This window comes from Erpetoichthys calabaricus, chromosome 6, assembly GCF_900747795.2.
Source record: "Erpetoichthys calabaricus chromosome 6, fErpCal1.3, whole genome shotgun sequence".
Classification (NCBI taxonomy): domain Eukaryota; kingdom Metazoa; phylum Chordata; class Cladistia; order Polypteriformes; family Polypteridae; genus Erpetoichthys; species Erpetoichthys calabaricus.
The window spans coordinates 121,519,210-121,543,369 of NC_041399.2; the positions used below are offsets into that span (position 1 = coordinate 121,519,210).

At 40.0% G+C, this 24,160-nt stretch overlaps 1 protein-coding gene across 2 annotated transcripts in view; it reads right to left on the reverse strand.

The window, feature by feature from the left end:
• cdk5 (cyclin-dependent kinase 5) overlaps positions 1 to 24,160 on the reverse strand; it is a 299,214-nt gene that overhangs the window by 170,953 nt on the left and 104,101 nt on the right. For both annotated transcript variants that reach the window (XR_007935240.1, XM_051928832.1), the window contains exons 4-5: positions 23,243 to 23,303; positions 12,169 to 12,225 (exon numbers count right to left, since the gene is read on the reverse strand). Coding sequence is in view for 1 of the 2 variants with exons in the window: in XM_051928832.1 (XP_051784792.1) it covers positions 12,169 to 12,225; positions 23,243 to 23,303 (118 nt within the window). In the remaining variant the exon portion in view is untranslated. The remainder of the gene's footprint in view (positions 1 to 12,168; positions 12,226 to 23,242; positions 23,304 to 24,160) is intronic.

Below are 24,160 nucleotides of genomic sequence, written 5' to 3' on the forward strand. Positions count from 1 at the left end.
ATCCAAAAAACATATAAACGGACCCTATCCACCTAAGCACTGTTTATGAGTGATGCCTACACCAACTTTGACATCACAGTTATCCACAAAGGGACTAACTAGCTTTGGTGCGAACATCACATGGGTGTTTCCAAATGTAACCTAGACCTAAGACTGGCTTGGTCCATGAGGATAACCCAGACACCTACATTGGCTGAAACACCTTCATCCTGTCCCTATGTATAACCTTTAAATTCTACTTTAAATTCCTTCGCACTTCTCCATTAACGTCTTTTGTTTTGCAAATGTGTCGATCAGCACAAGCAGCAAGCTATCTCTCCAAAGGGAGCCGAGTCTGCTGCAAAATTCTCAGAGCTCAAGTCTATTTATCTGGCTATAAGTTGTATAGGGTAAATAATATTTCATTATTTAGAATACATACATTTCATGTGTGTTCCTTGCCTATAATAATCTGTGTAAGTGCAGGATGGCAGGAATTTGATATGTATTCTTCAATGGTGCAGAGGTATGAACTGCTGCCTTATAACCAAAAGGTTCCAGGTTCGAGGCCGGGCGGTCCACGTTTTGAGTAGTGAGCTGCTATTATGATTATTATAATACAATAAAGACATAAATTTGATTCGAGTCTGTAACACCCAGTGTAAATTTTGGCTACTTGTAAAAGTTAGTGCTTGTTTTTTTTATTATTCAGTTTTATTCTGTCAGTGACGTTCACGTGGTACAATGAACGTGCCTCTCCCTCTCCGAGTTGATGGCATTTAACTCCATTCTTTACACAAGAGCAGTGATGACCATAGTTGGTGCTGTGCTTGATGGCTGATCAGAACTATTTGTTGTACCTGCAATCAAACATACAATGTCCTGTGACTGCTATCAAAACTACCAGGCAGCATTTGCGCTTTGACGACAAAGGTACCCGTACCCGTGTAGAACACGTGAAAAACGACAGATTTACTGCGATCTTGGTCATCTGGTAACGTTTTGTTTAGAAACGTGCAAAGACTTTCTGAGTCTGTGGTAATAAAGCTTATGGAGCTGTTTCTGGACAAACCATAACAACAGACAGCTTCTTCACAGCCAACCATTGCACCAGCAGAAATGCTGAAATCGTAGTTAAAAGTCAGAAAAAATACGTAGGTTGTTTTATGTGAGAAACTATTGCTTTGTGTGTTTTTCTGAATATAACCTGTCAGCCACTTGCCTCCCCTGCCCAACCGCGCACTGCCACTGCACAGCCATAGACTGCTAATACGCTGCAACAGAGCACTGCACACAGTAACAGACATTTTACGTTGATTTATGTGAGAAACTACTATATTTGTGTGCTTTTCAGAAAACCAAGTTATTCAGCCCTGAGAGAAAAGGGAAGGAAAAAAAAAAGAATCAGGCCTAAAAAGAGTTAAAGGTAAAAAAACTGAATGTAGTGTATGAATAAAGCCGTTGACTCGTTCTATTTTTTTAAATCGTGCTGAGGGCTCTCCAAACAGTCTGCGCTGATGCTCTGCACTTTTCTTACTTTCAAATACATAAAAATGACTTGTAATAAATCTTTCATTATTATTGTTAATTTATAGAGTCTCTGGTTGTACAAAAGTCTGAGCATGCTGTCTGTTGCATCATCATGCTTACAGGTTATGCGTGAGCATTTACTCGTTATTTTTGTATCTGATATGCAGAAACGCGGTACTTCCAGGAGTCTGCACATTGCCGCATTTGTTTAATTGTTTGTTGACTTTGTGTGCATCTGTCTGATGCAAGTTATACACTTTGTTGTAAATTTTATTAGAAATACAACAATTTTTCTGCAAGTACTGATAAAGCTCTTAACAATGTTTTACTAATGTGTTCAGCAAGGTTATTATAGTTAACGAAAACTAGAATCAAAACTGAAACGATTATTAAAAAAAACATTGTTATAAACTGAAATAAAATAATTGACAAAACTGAAATGAAAAACTAAAACTAAACGAAACTATTAAACATAGCTGGAAAGACTAACTGAAATAAAATAATAATTTACAAAAAATAATTTTTAGTTTCTCTTGCCATCCCCCCAGTAATTCACCTGCCACTTTGCACAGGAGAAATCATTTTAAATTTTTCGTATATGAAGTATAGAGAAAGTATAGCAATCATGAAAAAATCCAACCTCGAGATTTTGATGAATCTTCACATTTTAGACTTCCCCAAGTTCGAAAATACCGTTTTTTGGAATTATGTCTTTTGTGTGTGTAAACACGATAAATCAAAAACGCAAAGAGATAGATGAAATTTGGCATGTGGTTGTTATACCAAAATTGTTGATCTGTATTAACTTTTGTGGGAAATGCATCAACTAGAACTGGTACATTACCTGAACACATACTCGATTTTTTTTTTTTTTTTAATCCATGCAGCTGCAGAGTCCGATTTTATTCAACTTTACTTTTATAATAATTGTTCAATATATTATTAATTTGATTTGATGTTGATGGTTCTTTAGTGTACATAATATAAAAATACAACCATTGTCTTGCAGTTTACTCCTCAAATATCCATCTCCACATCTGCGTACACAAGAAAGTCTAGGGGAGACCACTCCTGATTTTTGAAAATAAAACGACACTGATCGAAAGACTGACGGTCATCATACAAGATCAGCATATTGTTACTGACCAATCACTTTTGCTTTAACAAAGTCATTTAACAACGAAGCGATACAAACCTTGTAAAATTCTTGAGTTGGTAATGTCTCCACTGAACTACAGGTAGGTGGGTGAAGAGAGTCTGCCAACTGGTGAAAAACTAAACATACTAGTGTGTTTGTGTATTTATTCTATATTTATTAATTTATCTTTTTACTTCATATTCACAGCTCAAAATACCTGATATTGTGAAAAATTTTGTGAAAAGAATGGGCATGGCTGTGGTGAATTCATATTTTAAGAAGAGGGAGGAACATAGGGTGATGTACAATAGTGGAGAAAGATGCACACAGGTAGATTATATCCTATGCAGAAGAGTCACTCTGAAGGAGATTAACTCTTTTAGGACGGATGTCGACTTTTGTCGACAGGAGGGGTTGAAGGCGAATGTCGACAAAAGTCGACATCCAGGGATAGGGGGCGACAATCAGCTGTTAATGGCGACAAATCTCACTGTCACGTCACAGGCATTCCCTCTGTGCTTGGAGGAATGCTAGACTCGTCGACTCGGCAACTAAACCTTGCGTGTGCGTGAGTTGCGAAATGTAAACAATGGCAAGATGGCATCGACATGTGAAAAGGGAGCGAAGCAAGTGCAGAAAAGAAAACACTCGGCAGACGATGTTTTGCGCATTATCGCGGAGTCGGACTCTTGATTTTTCAGAATCGGATTTTATTGGCAGTGATCAGGAGATCGAGCAAGAGAGTGAGAAGCCGGCATCAGCTGATCAGACACCAGCCGATGCCGCGCCAGCGGATCTGCTGCCAGTTGAGTGCCTTCGCGCAGCCGATGCATCTATGGCAAGGTTCGCATGGGATAAATACACAGACATTGATCCGTTGAGAGCCGATCTGGCTACCGGAGTTTACAAGACGGCATGGCCAGCTGCGACAGATCACCAGCTGCTGTACTTCAGGCTGCTCTCTCCTGATGCTGCTTTTCAGCTACTGTCAGACGAGACAAACAGGTAGGCAGAGATTTTTTTTGAATCGCGGGCTGCGTTTGCATCGCATTCTCGTTTTTCAAAGTGGAAACCCACAACGAAAGACGAGATGAAGTGCGCTGTGGCATTACAAATAGAGATGGGACAGAACTGGTGATATAACTTCAGGGAGCATTGGTCCAAACGTGTTTTGTCCCCTGGTGGCTTAGGTACGTGCTGCTGCAAAGTTTTATTCACTTCTGTAATAAACAGAAGCAAATCCCATGGGGTGAGCCAGGCTATAATGCCATACATAAAGTTCATAAAGTTTCAGAAGATGAAAAGAGGTGACAATACGGTTTTCATGCAGGCAGAAAACTTGGTGGCAGTGGCATGGCATGATGGCAAATGGGTGACTTGTCTCTCTACAGTACACACTAACAATATATGTGAGAAAGTGCAGCAACAGACAACTGAAAAATAGGCACCAAAGCAACACATATTGTAAGGAGTGCAATGTGGCAATGACTGAAATTGGCTGCTTTGAGCGAGATCAGACTTTGCTGTGTAAAATGTATGTGATATGTATGCGAAATCATAGAGTATGCAGGCTCATACAACATGCAAGACAGTAACATTTGTCAAAAGTAAATATTTTTGTTGATTTTGATATGTTAAACAATTGCTTTGTGTTCTTTTTTAAAACATGTTAGTTTTTGGAAAAATATTCAGCCCTGGGAGAAAAGAAACAAAAAAAAAAAATTAGCCCTAAAAGAGTAAAAGACTGCAAAGTGGTGTATGCAGAAGAGTCACTCTGAAGGAGATTAAAGACTGCAAAGTGGTGGCAGGGGAAAGTGTAGTTAGACAGCATAGGCTGGTGGTCTACAGGATGATGTTAGAGATCAAGAACAGGAGGAAAGTGAGATCAGAGCCAAGGATCAAATTGTGCAAGTTGAAAAAAGGAAGACTGCAAGGTGGAGCTTAGGGAGGAGGTAAGACAGGCACTGGGTGGCAGTGAAGAGTTACCAGACAGCTGGGCAACAACAACAGAAGTAGTAAGGGTAACAGCAAGAAGGGTGCTTGGCGTGACATGTGGACAGAAGAAGGAGGAAAAGGAAACCTGATGGGTGGAATGAGGAAGTACAGGAGATTATACAGAAGAAAACCATGACAAAGAAGAAGTGGGATAGTCAGAGAGATGCAGAAAGTAGACAAGAGTACAACGAAATAAAGCACAAGGTGAAGAGAGAGGTGGCGAAGGCTACAGTAAAGGCATATGATGAGTTGCATGAGAGGTTGAGCACTAAGGAGGGAGAAAAGGATCTGTACTGATTGGCTAGACAGAGGGATCGAACTGAGAAAGATGTGAAGCAGGTTAGGGTCATAAAGGATAAAGATGGAAACATACTAACAAGTGAGTAGGGTGTGTTGAGAAGATGGAAAGAGTACTTTGAGAGGCTGATGAATGACGAGAATGAGAGAGAGAGAAGGTTGGATGATGTGGAGATAGTGAATCAAGAAGTGCTAAGGATTAACAAGGAAGAAGTAAGGACAGCTATGAAGAGGATGAAGAATGGAAAGGCCAATGGTCCAGATGACACACCTGTGGAAGTATGAAGATGTTTAGGAGAGATGGCAGTGGAGTTGTTAAGCAGATTGTTTAATGGAATCTTGGAAAGTGAGAGGATGCCTAAGGAGTGGAGAAGTGGTGTACTGGTGCAGATTTTTAAGAATAAGGGGGATGTGCAGAGCTGTAGTAACTACAAGGGGATAAAATTGATGAGCCACAGCATGAAGTTATGGGAAAGAGTAGTGGAAGCTCGGTTAAGAAGGGAGGTGATGATTAGTGAGCAGCAGTATGGTTTCATGCCAAGAAAGAGCACCACAGATGCAATGTTTACTCTTGATGGAGAAATATAGAGAAGGTAGGCAGAAGGAAGGCAGAAGGAGTTGCTTGTGTCTTTGTGGATCTGGAGAAAGCGTATCACAGGGTGCCCTGAGAGGAGTTGTGGTATTATATGAGAAACTCAGGAGTGGCAGAGAAGTATGTAAGAGTTATACAGGATATGTACGAGGAAAGTGTGACAGTGGTGAGGTTTGCAGTAGGAGTGACATATGCATTCAATATGGAGGTGGGATTACATCAGGGATTGGCTCCAAGCCCTTTCTTATTTGCAATGGTAATTAACAGGTTGATAGATGACATTAGACAGGAATCCCTGTGGACTGTGATGTTTCCTGATGGCATGATCTGTAGCAAGAGTAGGGAGCAGTTTGAGGAGACCCTGGACAGGTGGAGATATGCTCTAGAGAGGAGAGGAATGAAGGTCAGTAGGAACAAGACAGAATACATGTGTGTAAATGAGAGGGAGGTCAGTGGAATGGTCAGGATGTAGGGAGTACAGTTGGCGATGGTTGAGGAGTTTAAATACTTGGGATCAACAGTACAGAGTAACAGGGATTGTGGAAGAGAAGTGAAAAAGAGAGTGCAGGCAGGGTGGAATGGGTGGAGAAGGGGTTATCAGCAAGAGTCTCAAAGGGAAGGTCTACAGGACAGTAGTGAGACCAGCTATGTTACATGGTTTTGGAGACCATGGCACTGACCAGAAAGCTGGAGACAGTGCTGGAGGAGTCAGAGTTAAAGATGCTAAGATTTGCATTGGATGTGATGAGGATGGACAGGATTAGAAATGAGTACATTAGATGGTCAGCTCAGGTTGGTCAGTTTGGAGACAAAGTCAGAGAGGCGAGATTGTGTTGGTTTGGACATGTGCCAATGAGAGATAATGGGCATATAGAGAAAAGGATGTTAAAGACAGAGCTGCCAGGCAAGAGGAAAAGAGGAAGGCATAAGAGGAGGTTTATGGATGTGGTGAGAGAGGACATGCATGTGATGGGTGTAACAGAGTGAGAAGCAGAGGACAGGAAGATATGGAACAAGATGATCTGCTGTGGCAAACCCTAACAGGAGCAGACAAAAGAAGAAGAAAAACAACAAGAACTTCTAGAAAACAGAATTGGTAATGGCTGTTTAAGTAGCAATTTGTTTGAGTCTGTACAGTGCTAAAACATTTAGTGACTTATATTCAGTGCATTTGCCAATGACGGCACGTCATAGCACTCGTTAATTTCTGCCACCATCTACTGACCTTTGTGGGAATTACCTGTTTTTTAGCATTTTGTGGGCTTTTATTTTTGTGACAGTTATTTCATGTTATTGTATTTGTTCTGTTTCAGAAACCACACACACATTTATTTGCAAATAAATATTTAGCTTTACAAAGCCATTGCAACAAATCCTTCCTTTGAAACGTTCAGCAGTTAATTGAGTCATTCTATATTAATTCTGGTCTTCTTCATCCTTCTCATCGGGATTAGGATTTGGTGCCACATACACTAGTTTGACGCATGCATTGTTCAACACCGGTGTTTTCGTCCTCCTCCTTCAATGTTTGTTTTCATTCTGCATATAGCTAATTATGTATGCATAGGGCACACGCTTCCTTCTCTTATATTGGCACGGAACTCGAAGATCAACCTGCACATTTGTTGAGTGCGACAAACAGAGATAAACCATTATTTATGACGTATATTTTTAATGAAAATAAAATTTGAGAACCTGCATTATTATTTACTTATCCGTTAAACTCCTTAAATTCAGTTCACCTAGTATTAATGTGCCTTTATGGCTTTACATTTTATTGCATGTTTTTATAGAAAAATGTAAAAAAATAAATAAAAAAAAGCTGGTATTAATACTGATGCAATATTAGTTCACCAGCTGCCATAGCATCTTTGCTTTCCATGAAGTTTGCATGTTCTGTTAATATCTGCATGAGTTTTCTCTGCTAACCTAGAGTTTCTCTCAGTGTTCAAATCTGTAGCGTGTCAGCCAGTAGAGTAGTGATATTAACTGTGAGCACAATGGTGTCTCTTCATAGTGCCAACCACTGCACGACTGTGCCTCTGAGAGATTTAAGAAGAATGAAGTGAGAGATGCACAAGCTGCTTAACCAGAAAGCAATCCTATGTTTCATGTAAATAAAGAGAAAATGCCGAATTGGAGTGCAAAGTCAGAAATAATGAGATCTTTAAAACTAGGAAATTCAAAGAAACAAACACCAAAGAGAATACTTTTTTAATCCACTCTCAATGGGTTTTTTTTTTTTTTTTTTTTTTTTTTTAAGTGTCCCAAAGGGCTAGGAAAGCATCTCCTAACTATGCTGGACCAATTATTTTGGTCAAAAATGTGACCTTACCCGTGAGGCAGCAGTGTCAACCACTGGACCAACATGTCTCCCTGAGCTAAAATGAATTTAATTAAATATCATAACAGTAAAATTTCTTTTAGGCAGTGGCAACAGGAGCAGGTTGCATGAATTCACTGAGGCGTGGACCCCACAAGCCCGGTGTACATAAGATTTACAAAAAAACAAAAGGAAAGAGATAGAGAGTGATAGATGTGGAAACCCTCCAGTCCTTGGAATCAGCAAAAGGGGGCTGTAAATCACTGTTGAACCAGGACTCACTCATTTTTATAAAGGTCAGTCTGTCCACAGAATCTGTGGAAAACTGGGTCCTCTTGTCTGTGACCACTCTGCCTGCAGCACTGAAAGCCTACTCAGACAGTAAGCTGGAAGCCAGGCAACACAGCACTTCCAGCGCATACTGAGCAAGCTCCCGGAACCACATCGGGTTATCTGTGCACATCAAATCTTTTGCACTGATGCACCCCAGGTAGTCACTCACCATGCCATCCTGCTGCTGGCGGTGACTGCTGATATTGTCACCCTGTGTAAAACAGGGTCATTGAGGCTGGAATAACTAACTATCTGCACACATTAATCCACATCTCCCCCATCTTGGCTTTGTACCGGGGGTCTAGTTGGGTGGCCACCCAGTAAACATCCTTCTGGTTTATAGCTTTGATCCAAGGGTTCCACCTAAGGCATTGCAGCTTATGTGCAGCCATGTTGTAGAAGTGCCCTTTGCCTACCACTTCCTGACTATCTTTCTCCTCCTCCAGCTGCTGCTGTTGCTCAGTGTCCCCTCACCCTCTGTCAACAGGGATAGCCCTCTGCGCCTGCCCATCTTCCTGCTGTGAGCCCCATGCCAGACCAAACTCCCCACTCCCCCACCCCACCCCCATACTTCTCCTCCTGGAGTGTCCCTGCCCTGCGAGGCTACCTACTGGGCATGTCTTTCTCCTCCTCAGCACCCTCACACACCTCAACCAGGCCACCTAGTGTCCTTTCCAGCAGGAACACTACAGGGAGCACTTCATCAGTGTTTTCCTGACTGACAAACTTAGAAGCCTGCTCAAATGGAGGCAGAACCTTGCCGAGCTGCTGTATCTGTTGCCACTGGTCCCCAATAAAATATCCCAGTGGCGGTGCTTGGCCCCTGGTACCCTGATCCACCATGCAGTGGATCACTGCCCTGTGCTGTTCCCACAGCCACTCCACAATGTACACCATGCATGTGAGCAAAACACTGCAAGTGAGTCTATGTGCCAAGTCGCAGGGTGGCCAGGAGGTTGGTGCTTTTGTCTGACACCACACTGCAGCCCTGGAGCTACCAGGGGGTAAACCTCAGGACTTGATCCTGGAAGGCAGTCAGGATTGCAGGTCCAGTATGGCTCCTCTCACCCAGACACACCAGCTCTGCCCCCGATCCCTCGCAGTGGCAGTACCAAGTCTAATGGTGCACCCCTAACAGCACCCTCCCCAGCCACTATTGAGGGCAATGTGTGCAGCACCACCCTGGAGGCATCACATGGCACATCATGAATCTGGGTGTCTGCATCTGACTGCTTCCTGCCAGTGGCACTGCATACCAAGATGGGGCAGTGACTAGCACTGGACTCTGTGGTGGCCCTACAGACCCTTCGCTGCCTCTGTCGTTGCTGCCTCTCCACCTCATTGGCAGAGCTGCTGCATTGCAACTGGGTAAGTCGCACCCAGAGTCTGTCACTTTCACCTTCCTCCTCTTCTACTGAGTCAGACCCCAGGTCAACAGTCAGCTATAAGATGAACATGCAGCTGCTCCTACCTCGTTGCCAGAGTCTGGTTTTCAGTAAGTGATTCACTGCTCCTGCTAGACCAGTGTTTTTCACCCTCTGTCCTGTGGCCCCCCTGTGACTGCAGGTTTTTGTTCCAACCAGATTCCTAATCAGTGACAACACCTGATAGCACTGATCTCATTTAATTAGCTGGTATTATTTTTCTTTTATTCTACATTCAGAAAAGAACAGCAGCATGATTTTTACATTGATAAGACATTTAGAAATATTTCTGCTTTTGCTATAGATTTAAATGCTTAACTCTCTTTTGTTTATTTCATTATATTTTGCCCTTTCTCTGTGCACTTTTTACCATTTGTTGTACCTTATTAATGACAATTAAAAATGAGCAGACTGTGGTGTAGCAGGTCCACAGCTTATGTTAAAAAGGCCACTTTTTAAATAATCGCTGCCTTTGCGGCTTAGAATGGGGGCGTGGTAGGGTGGCGGATCAGTTACCGGAGGAGTTTGTGATGTGGGGATTCCTCGCTTAAGTGCCGAGATGAGGAGTCGTCAGCATTCCGTAATTGTTCCTGGGAGCTGCTAATTGCCAAATCTGATCCACATCTCCGTAATAAATAGAAGCGTGAGGTGGCTAGAGAAAAGAAAGGAGAAAAGAAAAGAAAGAGATGGAGGTTGCAGGAGAAGAGGGCAGCAAGAAGCAGGGAGAGGAAAGCCAGTGCATGAGTGAGTGAACGAGCGAGCGAGTGCAGGCTCGCGTGCAGCTGGACAGTGAGCCTGGGTGTTTGGCCAGCACCCGAGGAGCAGCTGATTGTGGTCACTCCCGCTCCTGCATTTTGAAGAGCGGGAGTGACCAGAAGGAGGATGGCTCGCCGCATAAGGCCAGCAAAGGCTGCAGGAGTTGGTTCTTGGGAAATGAACCCCCCCAGCGTGAGCACCCTGGTCGTTGGGGGAGCCCATGTCAAGGTCTGGTGAAGCCCACCAGAGCCAGGGATTGGTGAGGCGAACAGACCTGCAGGAGAAGGCAGAGAGAAGGTCAGCTACAGGTAGGGTGGCTCCCCTGGTGCATAGCCTGGATGGGAGAAGTAGGGGAGTCACCAGTAGAAAGGCACTGGGTTGTGTTTTAAAAGACTGCTTCTCCTGTTAAATTAACCCTAGCCTGAATGAATCTATTAATTTTTTACATTTAAAATTTCTCATTTAAAGATTTACCAATGTTGTTTCTTGTCCTAGAGTGTGCATATAAACATAGGGAACTCCAGTCTCTGTATTACATCTTGCCTGAAGAAGGGGCCTGAGTTGCCTCGAAAGCTTGCATATTGTAATCTTTTTAGTTAGCCAATAAAAGGTGTAATTTTGCTTGGCTTTGCTCTACGTTCATAATGACTAACACAGTACAACACCCTAGTACTAAAGACTGCTTCTAGCCATTGTTTTAACCTCGTTTTTTTTTTTTTTTAAAGATTTTTTCTGATGGATTTTAAAAAGAAAAAAATACATTATTCCCATATAACTACTTGGTACTTTTTAAAATATATATATATATATATATATATATATACACATACACACATATATATATGTTTTTTTTTTCTTTTTTAACCAAACTTAGTTTTCTAATTTCTATATTGTTCCCAAAACACAGAACTTGGGAAATAACACATCGCTTAATTAGCCCAGGAGTCCAATTAAAAAGAGAAGCTGGGTGGAACAAAAACCTGGACCGAGGTTAGGAAACACTGTGCTAGACTGTGTGGCTGTAGCTAGTGCAAGCTCCAAGTCCTCACCGTCTTCCTCCCTAAACATGCCTAGCACCACCCCCAAAAGCTCCTGCCCATCACTTTCCAGGTCTATTATTGCCTTCTTTTGGACTTCATCCTAGAGATCCCCCAAGGTGTGATCAAAGAGCCGGGGGACCGGTTGCTGAACAGCTGCTGCCCGTCTCTGCAAGACTGACAGGTATTGCTGCAGGCAGCTAAGAGGACATGGATGGGTTAGTGGTACCGCGTCCTTAACTCCACGGCCATGGCCATCACTCCTCCCTCCAGCCTTCATGGGAATTGGATAGTTTTTTTGGGGGAAAAACATAAAATATGCAAGCACACAAAACAACTGGAGGACAAATACCAGGTTTTTTTTAAACCCCACAGTGCTGCACAGAAAGCCACCTCCACCACATATGTGCACACTTTAACAACAAAAGGCGTGGACAAAACAATAATCATAAACAAAATTCAACAAATGGCCACAAACTAACAATAAGTAAAAACACCCTGACAACAGCCCTGAACACCTAGGAAAAACAAAATCCTAACAGCTATAAGTCATTTAATTTCTGATCTCTACCACTAACTACGTTCCACACAAGTCTGTATGCAAATGGTCAGCATTATATAGGCTGGGTTGATTATATTTTTATGAACAAACATGTCAACATTGTTCACTAATTATATTAAAAAGTGAATTCTGCAATGTGCTTCTTCATAAATACTGTACTTTCTGATTTAACTTTTGTTACACTAAAATTATGAAAACTTACCTTTACAATTTCAGGGTCTAAGTCACCATTGCAGCTGTCAAAATATTTCTTCAAGTCCTTTAAAGAAAGGAAGAAAAAAAAACTATTCATATGACAATTATGATCACATGTCAAATACAATGAAACAACAATATAACCTTATTCACTACAGTAAAAATATGTTGTAAACTGTACAATTTCAAAATTTTGTGAAAACATACAGGCATATTACAGTTTCTTCTACAGTAATCCCTTGTAACCCAATTCTTGACTTGCTCTTGAAGACTCAGATCCATTAATTATTTCTATTTCCTTAATCAGCAGCCAAACAATAATGAGATACAAAATGAACCAAAACATGACCAGCAAACTGTGTCCATCATACAATATCTGAAAATAAAGAAAGATGAAGGTCTCAGGATTGCTGATCTATTCAGGTCCCCAAAACATTTTAATACTTTGTGAAATCATTGTCACTTAACACATTCCACCGCTGCATCAAGAAATGCTCCCTGTAACTGTATTATGCAGAGAGGAAGCCATACATCAAATTTATACAGAAAAATCGGCAAGTTCTCTGGGCCCAAGCTCATCTGAGATGGACTGAAACACAATGGAAATGTGTTTTGCGATCACGTCGGATTCTACGTGCCAAAGATGAAAAAGACCATCCAGACTGTTATCAATGACAGGTGCAAAAACCAGCATCTGCAATGGTTTGGGGGTGCATCAGTGTCCATGGCATGGGGGGATCTGTATATATATATATATATATATATATATGAAGGCACCATTGATGTAGATTCTTACATTAGAATTTTAGAGAGACATATATAGTCCAGTCAAGATGACATCTTTTCCCAGGAACTCCATGTACATTTCAGCAGGACAATGCTAAGCCTCATTCTGCATAAATTATAAAAGTGTGGCTTTATAGACAGAGTTTATGTGCTTGACTGGTCTGCGTGAAGTACAGATCTGTCTCCTATTGAAAATGTCTGGCGCATCATGAAAAAGAGAATCAGACAACAGTGACCATGACCTGTTGTGCCACTCATGTCTTGTATACAGCAAGAATACGCAAATGTTCCACTTAAAATAAATGCAATAATTAATTTCTTCAGTTCCCAAACAATTTGAAAACTAACAGTTTCAGATCGGGTGTAAATTCATGCTGACGCTGCTAGTTAGGGTCACATCAAATAAAACTGCATTAGTGTGATGATGTTTTCTGATTGGTACTATTCAGGTCATAAAATAATTTCTTCAAAATATCACAAATAGTTGTCTCTTTCTTTTTTTCCCCCCGGTGTTGTATTGACATCATGGACCAGAAGGCGTGAGCTTATTCAGTGCAAACAGAAACACGCAGATGGCCGTTTGCTGTGTGCTACAACATGCATGACCTGGTGACGATGAACGCACATGTACTATACAAGGCATGCACGGGGTCTACTGAGAAAAGAAGAGTGTTTGTTCTTGGCTCACCTTGCAGAGGAACTTGGTCGTCTCTTCTTACAAGAAAAGGCGATGGAAAAAGAAAAAGAGGATGCAACATCGACAAGCTTCTGTTCCACGACCACTGCTTCCCCCAGGAAAGCAAACTCAGTCAGTGTCAGGTGCCCCTTTGATGTAATTGGAACCACAGCATAGAGAGAAATGCGTACATTGCAACGGGTACACATGTCATAATTGTAGGAAGGACGGTCCTTGTGTGTGTGTGTGTGTGGGAACTGTTAACATTTGAATTTGATGATTGCATATAGTGCGGAAATGACCTCTCTGTACTATTCTTTCCTCTACATGTCCTGGAATAAAAAAAAAACACCACCATGCACCAAAATGTAGACATTGGGCAAGATCAGGAAAAAAAAAAAAACGTCACTGATTACAACTGCAAGAAGGTATGCGAATGAATATGAACAATGTTGCATCAGTGCCACAATGTTTTCCGAAATGTACTATACAGGTCATAAAATGAATCATTCCAAATATCATATATGCCTATGTCTCTGTTCTTTTGTCAGTGCGGCTTTGACATCATGGACCATAAGGCGCATACTCCCTCCAGATCAGAGAATTTCCAGGTCCATTGTCTCAAAACACCACTCACATCTACAGTTATCCCAAGTTTCAAATAAAAACTAACAGCGTTAAATCTGGGGTGGTGGGGAGAATGGGGGGGGGAGGGGGAGTATGTATCGCGATTGTGACTGAGAGAATAAAAGTGGGAAAACAAATGCTAACTTTTACAAGTACTATAAATTTACACTGGCTGTTACAGACACAAATCAAATTTTAAAAAATGATCAATAGTCAGGGTAAGAGAAGTCACCTCCCCCTTCAATTATTCTTATGAAGTCGTGTTGCATTCACCTGTATTCCAAACATCAGATAAAAGCCAAAATGAATCCTAAAACAAGTTGCACTTTATATGTCTATGACCGACTTAAGGTTAAGTAGAACTATGAACTATGGGAGCATGTGTGAGGATAAGGGTTCATTGCATTGATCAGGAATAGAACAGGAGATTCTTGCAATGATGCTGCTTCTTTAACACTAGAATGCCTGAAGCCTACGAAAAAACTCACACCTCTCCATTAGCGTTCTTTGTTTTGTAAATATGTCGATCAGCACAACGTGACAGAGAATAACTGAAAAACTGTTACAGACTCAAATCAGATGTATGTTTTTATTGTATAATATTAACAATAACAGCAGCTCACTACTCAAAACAGTAAGTTTGTGAGGTAGCCAGGATCGAACTGGCCACCTCTTGATTACAAGTCAGCAGTTCTTACCGCTGCATCACGGAACCTATCGTATTATACTTGTATCTTTTATGAAAGTGTTTATTTGATATTTGGACTTCAGGCTTCACACATTATACAGTTCATGTCTACATTTTGTCATTTATTACTAAAACATGAAAAACGTTTCTGTTATAACGATGTGTGTATATAGATTGTTGTAGACAAGGAACACACATGAAATATATTCCAAATGATGATGTATCATTTACCCTCTACAACTCCAGGCAATTCACTCTAAGATAAACACTGAGAGCCTTAATTGTGAATTGAGCTGCGGCTAGGGGGGGAGGGGATGGGATAGTAGAGTGCTTGCTGCTTGTGTTGATCAACACATTTACAAGACAAAAGACGCTGACGGAGAGGTGCAAAGGTATTTAAGGTGGGCCGGGATTACGAGTTTTTTCGTAGGCTTTGGCAATTCTATTGTTAAGAATTGTAATTAAAAGAAAAGAGGATAAACTTACCTCTGTCCCATATTTTTTTAGAGTGTGTTGCAGGCATTAATTTGTAAATTTGTTTATGTTTAACAAATAGAACTAAGTTTGGTCAGTGAAAACACTGAAAATCTTTTAGAAAGTGTCCCAACTTTTTTGGAAATGGGGTTTGTAGAACATAAGAAAGATTTAGACAAGAAGTCCAACAATGCCCACCAGTCTAATCCACCATTCCTCCAAAACAACATCAACTCAAGTTTTGAAGGTTTCAGAAGTTCTACTGTTTACCACAGTACTTGGTAACCTATTCCATTTGACTATGGATCGTTGTGTGAGGAAAAACGTCCTAGTATTAAGTGATCAATGTGTTTTTTGTCGACTTCAATAATTACTTTTACTTGTGAAGAGCTTCTGAACATACAGGACTTAGTTCCATGTGATTTATTTCCTATATTTGTTTGTGATGAAGAAGATTTACAGCTTTTTATCATTTTCCTAGTCTGCCTGCAGGAATAACACCCGTCAATTATGCTTTCAAACGTTCACTCGCTTGTCAACAAACTGGATGACTTGACGTTACTGACTACAACTAACCAAAGATTTTCAGCATATTTTGTCTTAATTTGGATTTACCAGACAACACTGTTAAAATGGCAAGATATCAGTTATTCAGAGTGGACTGTAACAGTGGACTTTTTGGAAAATCATGAGGTGGTGATGTGTGCATGTTTATAAACAACAGCTGGTGCAGGGATATGTCAGAAATTATTTTTTTCTTCTGATGATTAAAAAGCTGCACTGCAAACCATTTTATCAACCCAGACAATTTCATTCTCTTATGCTGGTTTGTATTTACATTCCTCCTGATGTGAATGCTCAATTGGCACAACAGTTGCTAGCTGATAACATTCTTCATTCCCCAGTACTGCCATTTTCATTACGGTGAAGTTTAACCCCAGTAACATAAAAGACTATCTGCCCAGATACCACCAACTGATCAACTAACCCACACATTAGGGTAGAATTTAGTTAAAGCAAGTAACATTCCATACAAACACATCAAAATTAAAACTAAATTCAATTCTATCTCCAGCCATAACAGTAATCTCTCGCTATATCGCGCTTCGCCTTTTGCGGCTTCACTCTATCGCGGATTTTATCCATCCATCCATCCATCCATTGTCTCCCGCTTATCCGAGGTCGGGTCGCGGGGGCAACAGCTTGAGCAGAGATGCCCAGACTTCCCTCTCCCCGGCCACTTCTTCTAGCTCTTCCAGGAGAATCCCAAGGCGTTCCCAGGCCAGTCGAGAGACATAGTCCCTCCAGCGTGTCCTGGGTCTTCCCCGGGGTCTCCTCCCGGTTAGACGTGCCCGGAACACCTCACCAGGGAGGCGTCCAGGAGGCATCCTGATCAGATGCCCGAGCCACCTCATCTGACTCCTCTCGATGCGGAGGAGCAGCGGCTCTACTCTACTTTAAACAAACCTCCTATGATGGAAAACAATTTTGGACGGCGTTTTCCCTTGCCCGGACGCGGGTCACCGGGGCCCCACTCTGGAGCCAGGGCTGGAGGTGGGGCTCGATGGCGAGCGCCTGGTGGCCGGGCCTGCAGCCATGGGGCTCGGCCGGGCACAGCCCGAAGAGGCAACGTGGGTCCCCCTTCCCATGGGCTCACCACCTATGGGAGGGGCCAAGGAGGTCGGGTGCGGTGTGAGTTGGGTGGTGGCCGAAGGCGGGGACCTTGGCGGTCCGATCCTCGGCTACAGAAGCCGGCTCTTGGGACGTGGAATGTCACGCGGATTTTATATGTAAGCATATTTAAATATATATCGCGGATTTTTTGCTGGTTCGCGGATTTCTGCAGACAATGGGTCTTTTAATTTCTGGTACATGCTTCCTCAGTTGGTTTGCCCAGTTGATTTCATACAAGGGACGCTATTGGCAGATGGCTGAGAAGCTACCCAACTTACTTTTCTCTCTCTCTCTCTTGTGCTTACTTTCTCTGATCCTGACGTAGGGGGATTGAGCAGGGGGGCTGTTCGCACACCTAGACGATACGGACGCTCGTCTAAAAATGCTGAAAGATTATCTTCACGTTGCTACCTTCTGTGCAGCTGCTTCGTGAAGCGACATGCTGCACGGTGCTTCGCATACTTAAAAGCTCGAAGGGCACGTATTGATTTTTGCTTGTTTGTTTTTCTCTGTCTCTCTCTATCTCTCTCTCTCTCTGACGGAGGGGGTGTGAGCTGCCGCCTTCAACAGATTTGTGCCGCGGTGCTTCGCATACTTAAAAGCCAAACAGCCCTATTGATTTGTTTGCTTTCCTCTCTTTCTGACAATCTCTGCTCCTGACGTGCACTCCTTTGAAGAGGAAGATATGTTTGCATTCTTTTAATTGTGAGACGGAACTGTCATCTCTGTCTTGTCATGAAGCACAGTTTAAACTTTTGAAAAAGAGACAAATGTTTGTTTGCAGTGTTTGAATAACGTTCCTGTCTCTCTACAACCTCCTGTGTTTCTGCACAAATCTGTGACCCAAGCATGATAATATAAAAATAACCATATAAACATATGGTTTCTACTTCGCGGATTTTCTTATTTCGCGGGTGGCTCTGGAACGCAACCTCCGCGATGGAGGAGGGATTACTGTATGTCGTATTTTTAAAAATGAGTTGTTCCATTTCTTTTCTTGTCAAGAGGTTGAGTTCTGAATGCAAAGCCTGTCTTTTCCTAAAAAGTGCCTCATTTGGGAAACTGGCGTGTTCTTGATCTATTCTGGTAATTTCACTTACTAACTGATTTCTTCTTGGTTTCAGATTTATTTTTGTGGCAGAGAATTAAATGATCTGTCCTCTTAAAAATGCCTTCAGAGTTTCCCAGAGTATTCCTGCAGGTCCTCTGAGGATGCATTTGTCTCAAAAAAAAAAATGTTGAGCGTACTGAAGATGAAGTATTTTTTAAGTATAGAAACAATTATAGATTGATAAGAAAAGCTATGTTTAGAGAAGATACAGTTTTTCCAATTTTTTGCCTTTTAATCTACGTGTGTAACTACCTTTTTTCCTTATTCTTGTGTGGACTATTTGCCTTGAATTTTCACTACATCTTTTAAAACAAACTTTCAGATTGAGAGATTTTTTTCTGGCACGCATTTGACCCATGCTTGATCCTGCCTTACACACCAGCAGCTACAGATATTTTGTAACCTTAAATTAAGGTGGTGCATTATTACGTAAGAGAGCTTTAACCTTAATTTCCAGTTTTCCCAGGATTTATTGCTATGAAGCCTATTGTTGTTTTCACATTTACAATTTTAAGGGTCAAAGGGATAGATTAGAAATAGCTTGCTCTCTTTCTCTCCCACCACCCACCAATTTTGCCTCCCCATGCAAGGCTAGACCACACTTTATGAAGTCCCAGTCCTCTGACATACCTAGAGACTGAGCACGTCCAGAACAAAACATGCCCCCCAGCAGTGGCGTAGAAGGATTAAAGTAGAGTTTTCTATTAGCAATACAGTCCAAATACTATAAACCTAGAATATAATCTTAAACAGTCAAAAGATTAAACCCAGGGAATGATATTAAACAGTAGCTATGGATAAGCAGATAACAAATTACAGTACAGTTCTAAAACAAAAATCCAGAAGCATAATCTTAAGCATCCCCTTTTGGTTGGAGAAGAAAAATTGTAATTGTAATTAAAACGTAAAAATAGCTAAGAAGGAAATAGAATGTATAATTACAGCAAAGTCTTAAGGTGAATTGAACAAATTGCATTTTAAATCTTGTTTGCCTTTCCAGGACATGATTTGACACATGATTAGGATCAATTTTCTTAGGTCTTTTTCTGTTTCATCCGGAAAACTAAAACTGCAGAACTTGTCTTGAATATTCAATTTCAATTTAGCAGGATACAAAAGGCTGCACCTGATTTCAGCTTTCTGTAAGTGCATTTTAATGCTGTAAAATGAGGCTTAGTTTACCATCTGTTGAAGGTGAGAAATAAGGCAAAATACAAATGCGGTTATTTTCACATATAATATCTTGTTTCAGTCTGAGAAGTGACATCATATTTAATTTAGATTTTAACTTGTCGAAACATAAAATTAGGCTGCTAGGTTTTAAGGCATTTGATCCACGTATGCAGTAAGCTGCTAATATCTTTCTGTCTGATTTGAAGTCCTCTCCAATTATCTCCGTTTTGGGAGATGGATGTCTGAAGCAGAACTTAGATAGCAGCAGTGTTATTTTAATATATATTATAATTTTTTTTTTTTACCATCATCCCGAGGTATCCTGTATTTACTGAAACTAAGGGGTTTTAATTAAAGTAAATGCAACTATATAGCAGAAAGAGGGCTCAGAGAGAAACGGAAAAGACAGCTAAAGCTTCATCTAAGTTTAAACAGGTCTCAAATTCAAGTTCAAGGTATAGCCTGCCAGAGACTGACTTGGAACAGATAGGATAAAGAATCGATCTCCTGGGACCTAATGCCATAGCATCGCCTCCAGCCAAGAGTGAAAGTGGGAGCGAAAGTGCAAGTGAGTCTGGCCAAGAAAACTTGTCGATTCCAGAAGGTTCATTGAAACTGAAGATGGCCTTACTATCCGCACTGTCAACTATGCCCCAGGGAGTAAGAATCACAGACTCCAACTGGGCTTGCTACTCCACCCATGGAGCACGGAGTACAGCCAATCGAACAGTCAGATCTGAAGCTAATGACTACCATAATAACTTCCGCACTAAGCTGGGACATTAAAGAAATGAAGAGTAATATAAAGAAGGTTACAAAGGATATAAGGAAAGATAGAAAAGACAAACATGACAATTGAGTATCTCCTTCTGAATTTAAAGAATATTAAAACAACCAGACAGTTCTGTTGTACATGTACATAAATAAATTAAATGTAAAAATATTAATATATAGCAAGCTCAAGAAATATTAATATACTAAAACTTTGTTACATAATGCTACCAGACTCTGTCCTTGAGCAATGGTGTCCCCATTTTTGAGGGAAGCATAAAAATGTAAGGCACACTCATTTAAAGAAGCAGCACTGTAACTATCTGCTTTTCGGCGTATATTCCTCATCAATATAATGAATCATTATGTTCAGGCATACTTCCAAAGTTCTATTCAACCACAAATCGGTAGTGGTTGCATAAAGCGGCTACTATTTTTAGGTCCACTTTGGTTTATGTCTGACATCTAGAATAAAGTAAAGGCAACATAACTTAAAAAGAATAACTGAATGAGGGGATCACTTTTCTTTCCAAGAGTGTTTATCATTGCTTAAAAGCTTTGTTGCCAACAGTTTTAATTGGAACCTTGTATCTTGATGAATAAAACATGATGACTATTATTATTTGATTTTACTTTCAATACCTTTATATATACTGACATACAGTTAGGTCCATTAATATTTGGATAGAGACAACTTTTTCTAATTTTGGATCTGTACATTACCACAATGAATTTTAAATGAAACAACTCAGATGCAGTTGAATTGCAGACTTTCAGCTTTAATTCAGTGGGGTGAACAAAACGATTGCATAAAAATGTGAGGCAACTAAAGCATTTTTTAACACAATCCCTTCATTTCAGGGGCTCAAAAGTAATTGGACAATTGACTCAAAAGCTATTTCATGGGCAGGTGTGGGCAAGTCCGTCGTTATGTCATTATCAATTAAGCAGATAAAAGGCCTGGAGTTGACTTGAGGTGTGGTGCTTGCATGTGGAAGATTTTGCTGTGAACAGACAACATGTGGTCAAAGGAGCTCTCCATGCAGGTGAAAGAAGCCATCCTTAAGCTGCGAAAACAGAAAAAAACCCATCTGAGAAATTGCTACAATATTACGAGCAGAAAATTCTACAGTTTGGTACATCCTGAGAAAGAAAGCAAGCACTGGTGAACTCAGCAACGCAAAAAGACCTGGACATCCACGGAAGACAACAGTGGTGGATGATCACAGAATCATTTCCATGGTGAAGAGAAACCCCTTCACAAAAGCCAACCAAGTTAACAACACTCTCCAGGGGGTAGGCGTATCGATATCCAAGTCTACTATAAAGAGAAGACTGCATGAAAGTAAATACAGTGGGTGCACTGCAAGGTGCGAGCCACTCATAAGCCTCAAGAATAGAAAGGCTAGATTGGACTTTGCTAAAGAACATCTAAAAAAGCCAGCACAGTTCTGGAAAAACATTCTTAGGACAGATGAAACCAAGATCAACCTCTACCAGAATGATGGCAAGAAAAAAGTATGGAGAAGGCGTGGAACACATCATTATCCAAAGCATACCAAACCATGGTAAAACACGGTGGAGGCAGTGTGATGGCTTGGGCGTGCATGGCTGCCAGTGGCACTGGGACACTAGTGTTTATTGATGATGTGACACAGGATAGAAGCAGCCGAATGAATTCTGAGGTGTTCAGAGACATACTGTCTGCTCAAATCCAGCTAAATGCAGTCAAATTGATCGGGCAGCATTTCATGATACAGATGGACAATGACCCAAAACATATAGCCAAAGCAACCCAGGAGTTTATTAAAGCAAAAAAGTGGAAAATTCTTGAATGGCCAAGTCAGTTACCTGATCTTAACCCAATTGAGAATGTATTTCACTTGTTGAAGACTAAACTTCGGACAGAAAGGCCCACAAACAAACAGCAACTGAAAGCCGCTGCAGTAAAGGCCTGTCAGAGCATTAAAAAAGGAGGAAACCCAGCATCTGGTGATGTCCATGAGTTTAAGACTTCAGGCTGTCATTGCCAGCAAAGGGGTTTCAACCAAGTATTAGAAATTAACATTTTATTTCCAGTTATTTAATTTGTCCAATTACTATAAAGCTCCTGAAATGAAGGGATTGTGTTTAAAAAAAATGCTTTAGTTGCCTCACATTTCTATGCAATCGTTTTGTTCACCCCACTGAATTAAAGCTGAAAGTCTGCACTTCAACTGCATCTGAGTTGTTTCATTTAAAATTCATTGTGGTAATGTACAGAACCAAAATTAGAAAAAAGTTGTCTCTGTCCAAATATTTACGGACTTAACTGTAGTTAGTGTAGACAGGTATTGGTTATATGTGTTGTAGATCAAACATTATTAGGACATGGTTCTGCTGGTTTAGCTTTCAAGGCACTCTTGTTACTGGACTATGTGATTGAATTTTAAAATGTATGAATGTTTGCATGCAGTGGATTAAAAGGTTACGCAGTAAACTTTTGAAAACAAAATATTTCCAAAGTATGGGCGATTCTCTTTGTTCTGGTATTTAAATGTGTAAAAAGTGCCTGGTAATCTAGTTTAAACATTACTTGTGCTTATTTTTTGTGGAAGCTGCTGAAAACAGAAAAATACATGAACACTTTTTAAAAGATATTGCATGGGATCAGACTTCTAAAAATACGTTTAGCATTTAGGACATATAGTATTTAGTAAATGTACATGTGACTGAGTACAATACTCATTTGCTATTTAGAGCGATGTATGAGAGGAAAAGCATAATCTCTGAGAAAGAGGGAATACTAAATGGAATGCAGTAATCATCACTTTCCACGATTAGTATATCAAGGCAGTCATAAGTGCAATCACAATTAATACAAGACTAATTGTGCAACTCTAAACAATGTGTACTGAATGAACAGAATTTACAAATCACTCCTTTTTGTTTTTAACATTATTTTTTGTACTGCCTCTGCCTTGAGCATAATTTTCTGTATATTTATTCTTTGGAGTTTTTTCATTTTATGACACATAATGCAGACCAAGGAAAAGATGCAGTGTTTGTAAAATTTTCCTACCAAATGCATAAATAAAAAAAACTTATATTTCTGCTCTTACCTGATCACAGTATTCAAAGACTAAAGTTAGCTTCTTGTCACTATGAAGCACATCATGTAACCTAAGCAAATAGCAAAATGATATAATTACAAAATACAATATTAACTTTTACAATATTAAAACAAATATTTACGACATATACATACAGAGATAAAACAGTTATTATATTCAAAAATATTAAAATCATAGCCGTTCTTGCATTAGCAGAATACTGGACAAACGGTTATGCTACTCTTAATAACATATAGATAACTTATTGGCTCATGATTTACAGAAAAAAAAAATTGTTTATCAATATAATTTGCATGCAGATAAATACACACACATATATACATATACATATATACATATGTACACACATATATACACATATACACATACATGTACATATATACTGTATACATATACACATATACAGTATATATATATATATATACACATATTATATATATATACACATATTATATATATATACACATATTATATATATATATATATATACGCATATTATATATATATATATATATATATATATATATATATACACACATATTATATATATATACACATATTATATATATATACACATATTATATATATATATATATATACGCATATTATATATATATATATATATATATATATATATATATACACATATTATATATATATATACAGTGGTGTGAAAAACTATTTGCCCCCTTCCTGATTTCTTATTCTTTTGCATGTTTGTCACACAAAATGTTTCTGATCATCAAACACATTTAACCATTAGTCAAATATAACACAAGTAAACACAAAATGCAGTTTTTAAATGATGGTTTTTATTATTTAGGGAGAAAAAAAATCCAAACCTACATGGCCCTGTGTGAAAAAGTAATTGCCCCCTGAACCTAATAACTGGTTGGGCCACCCTTA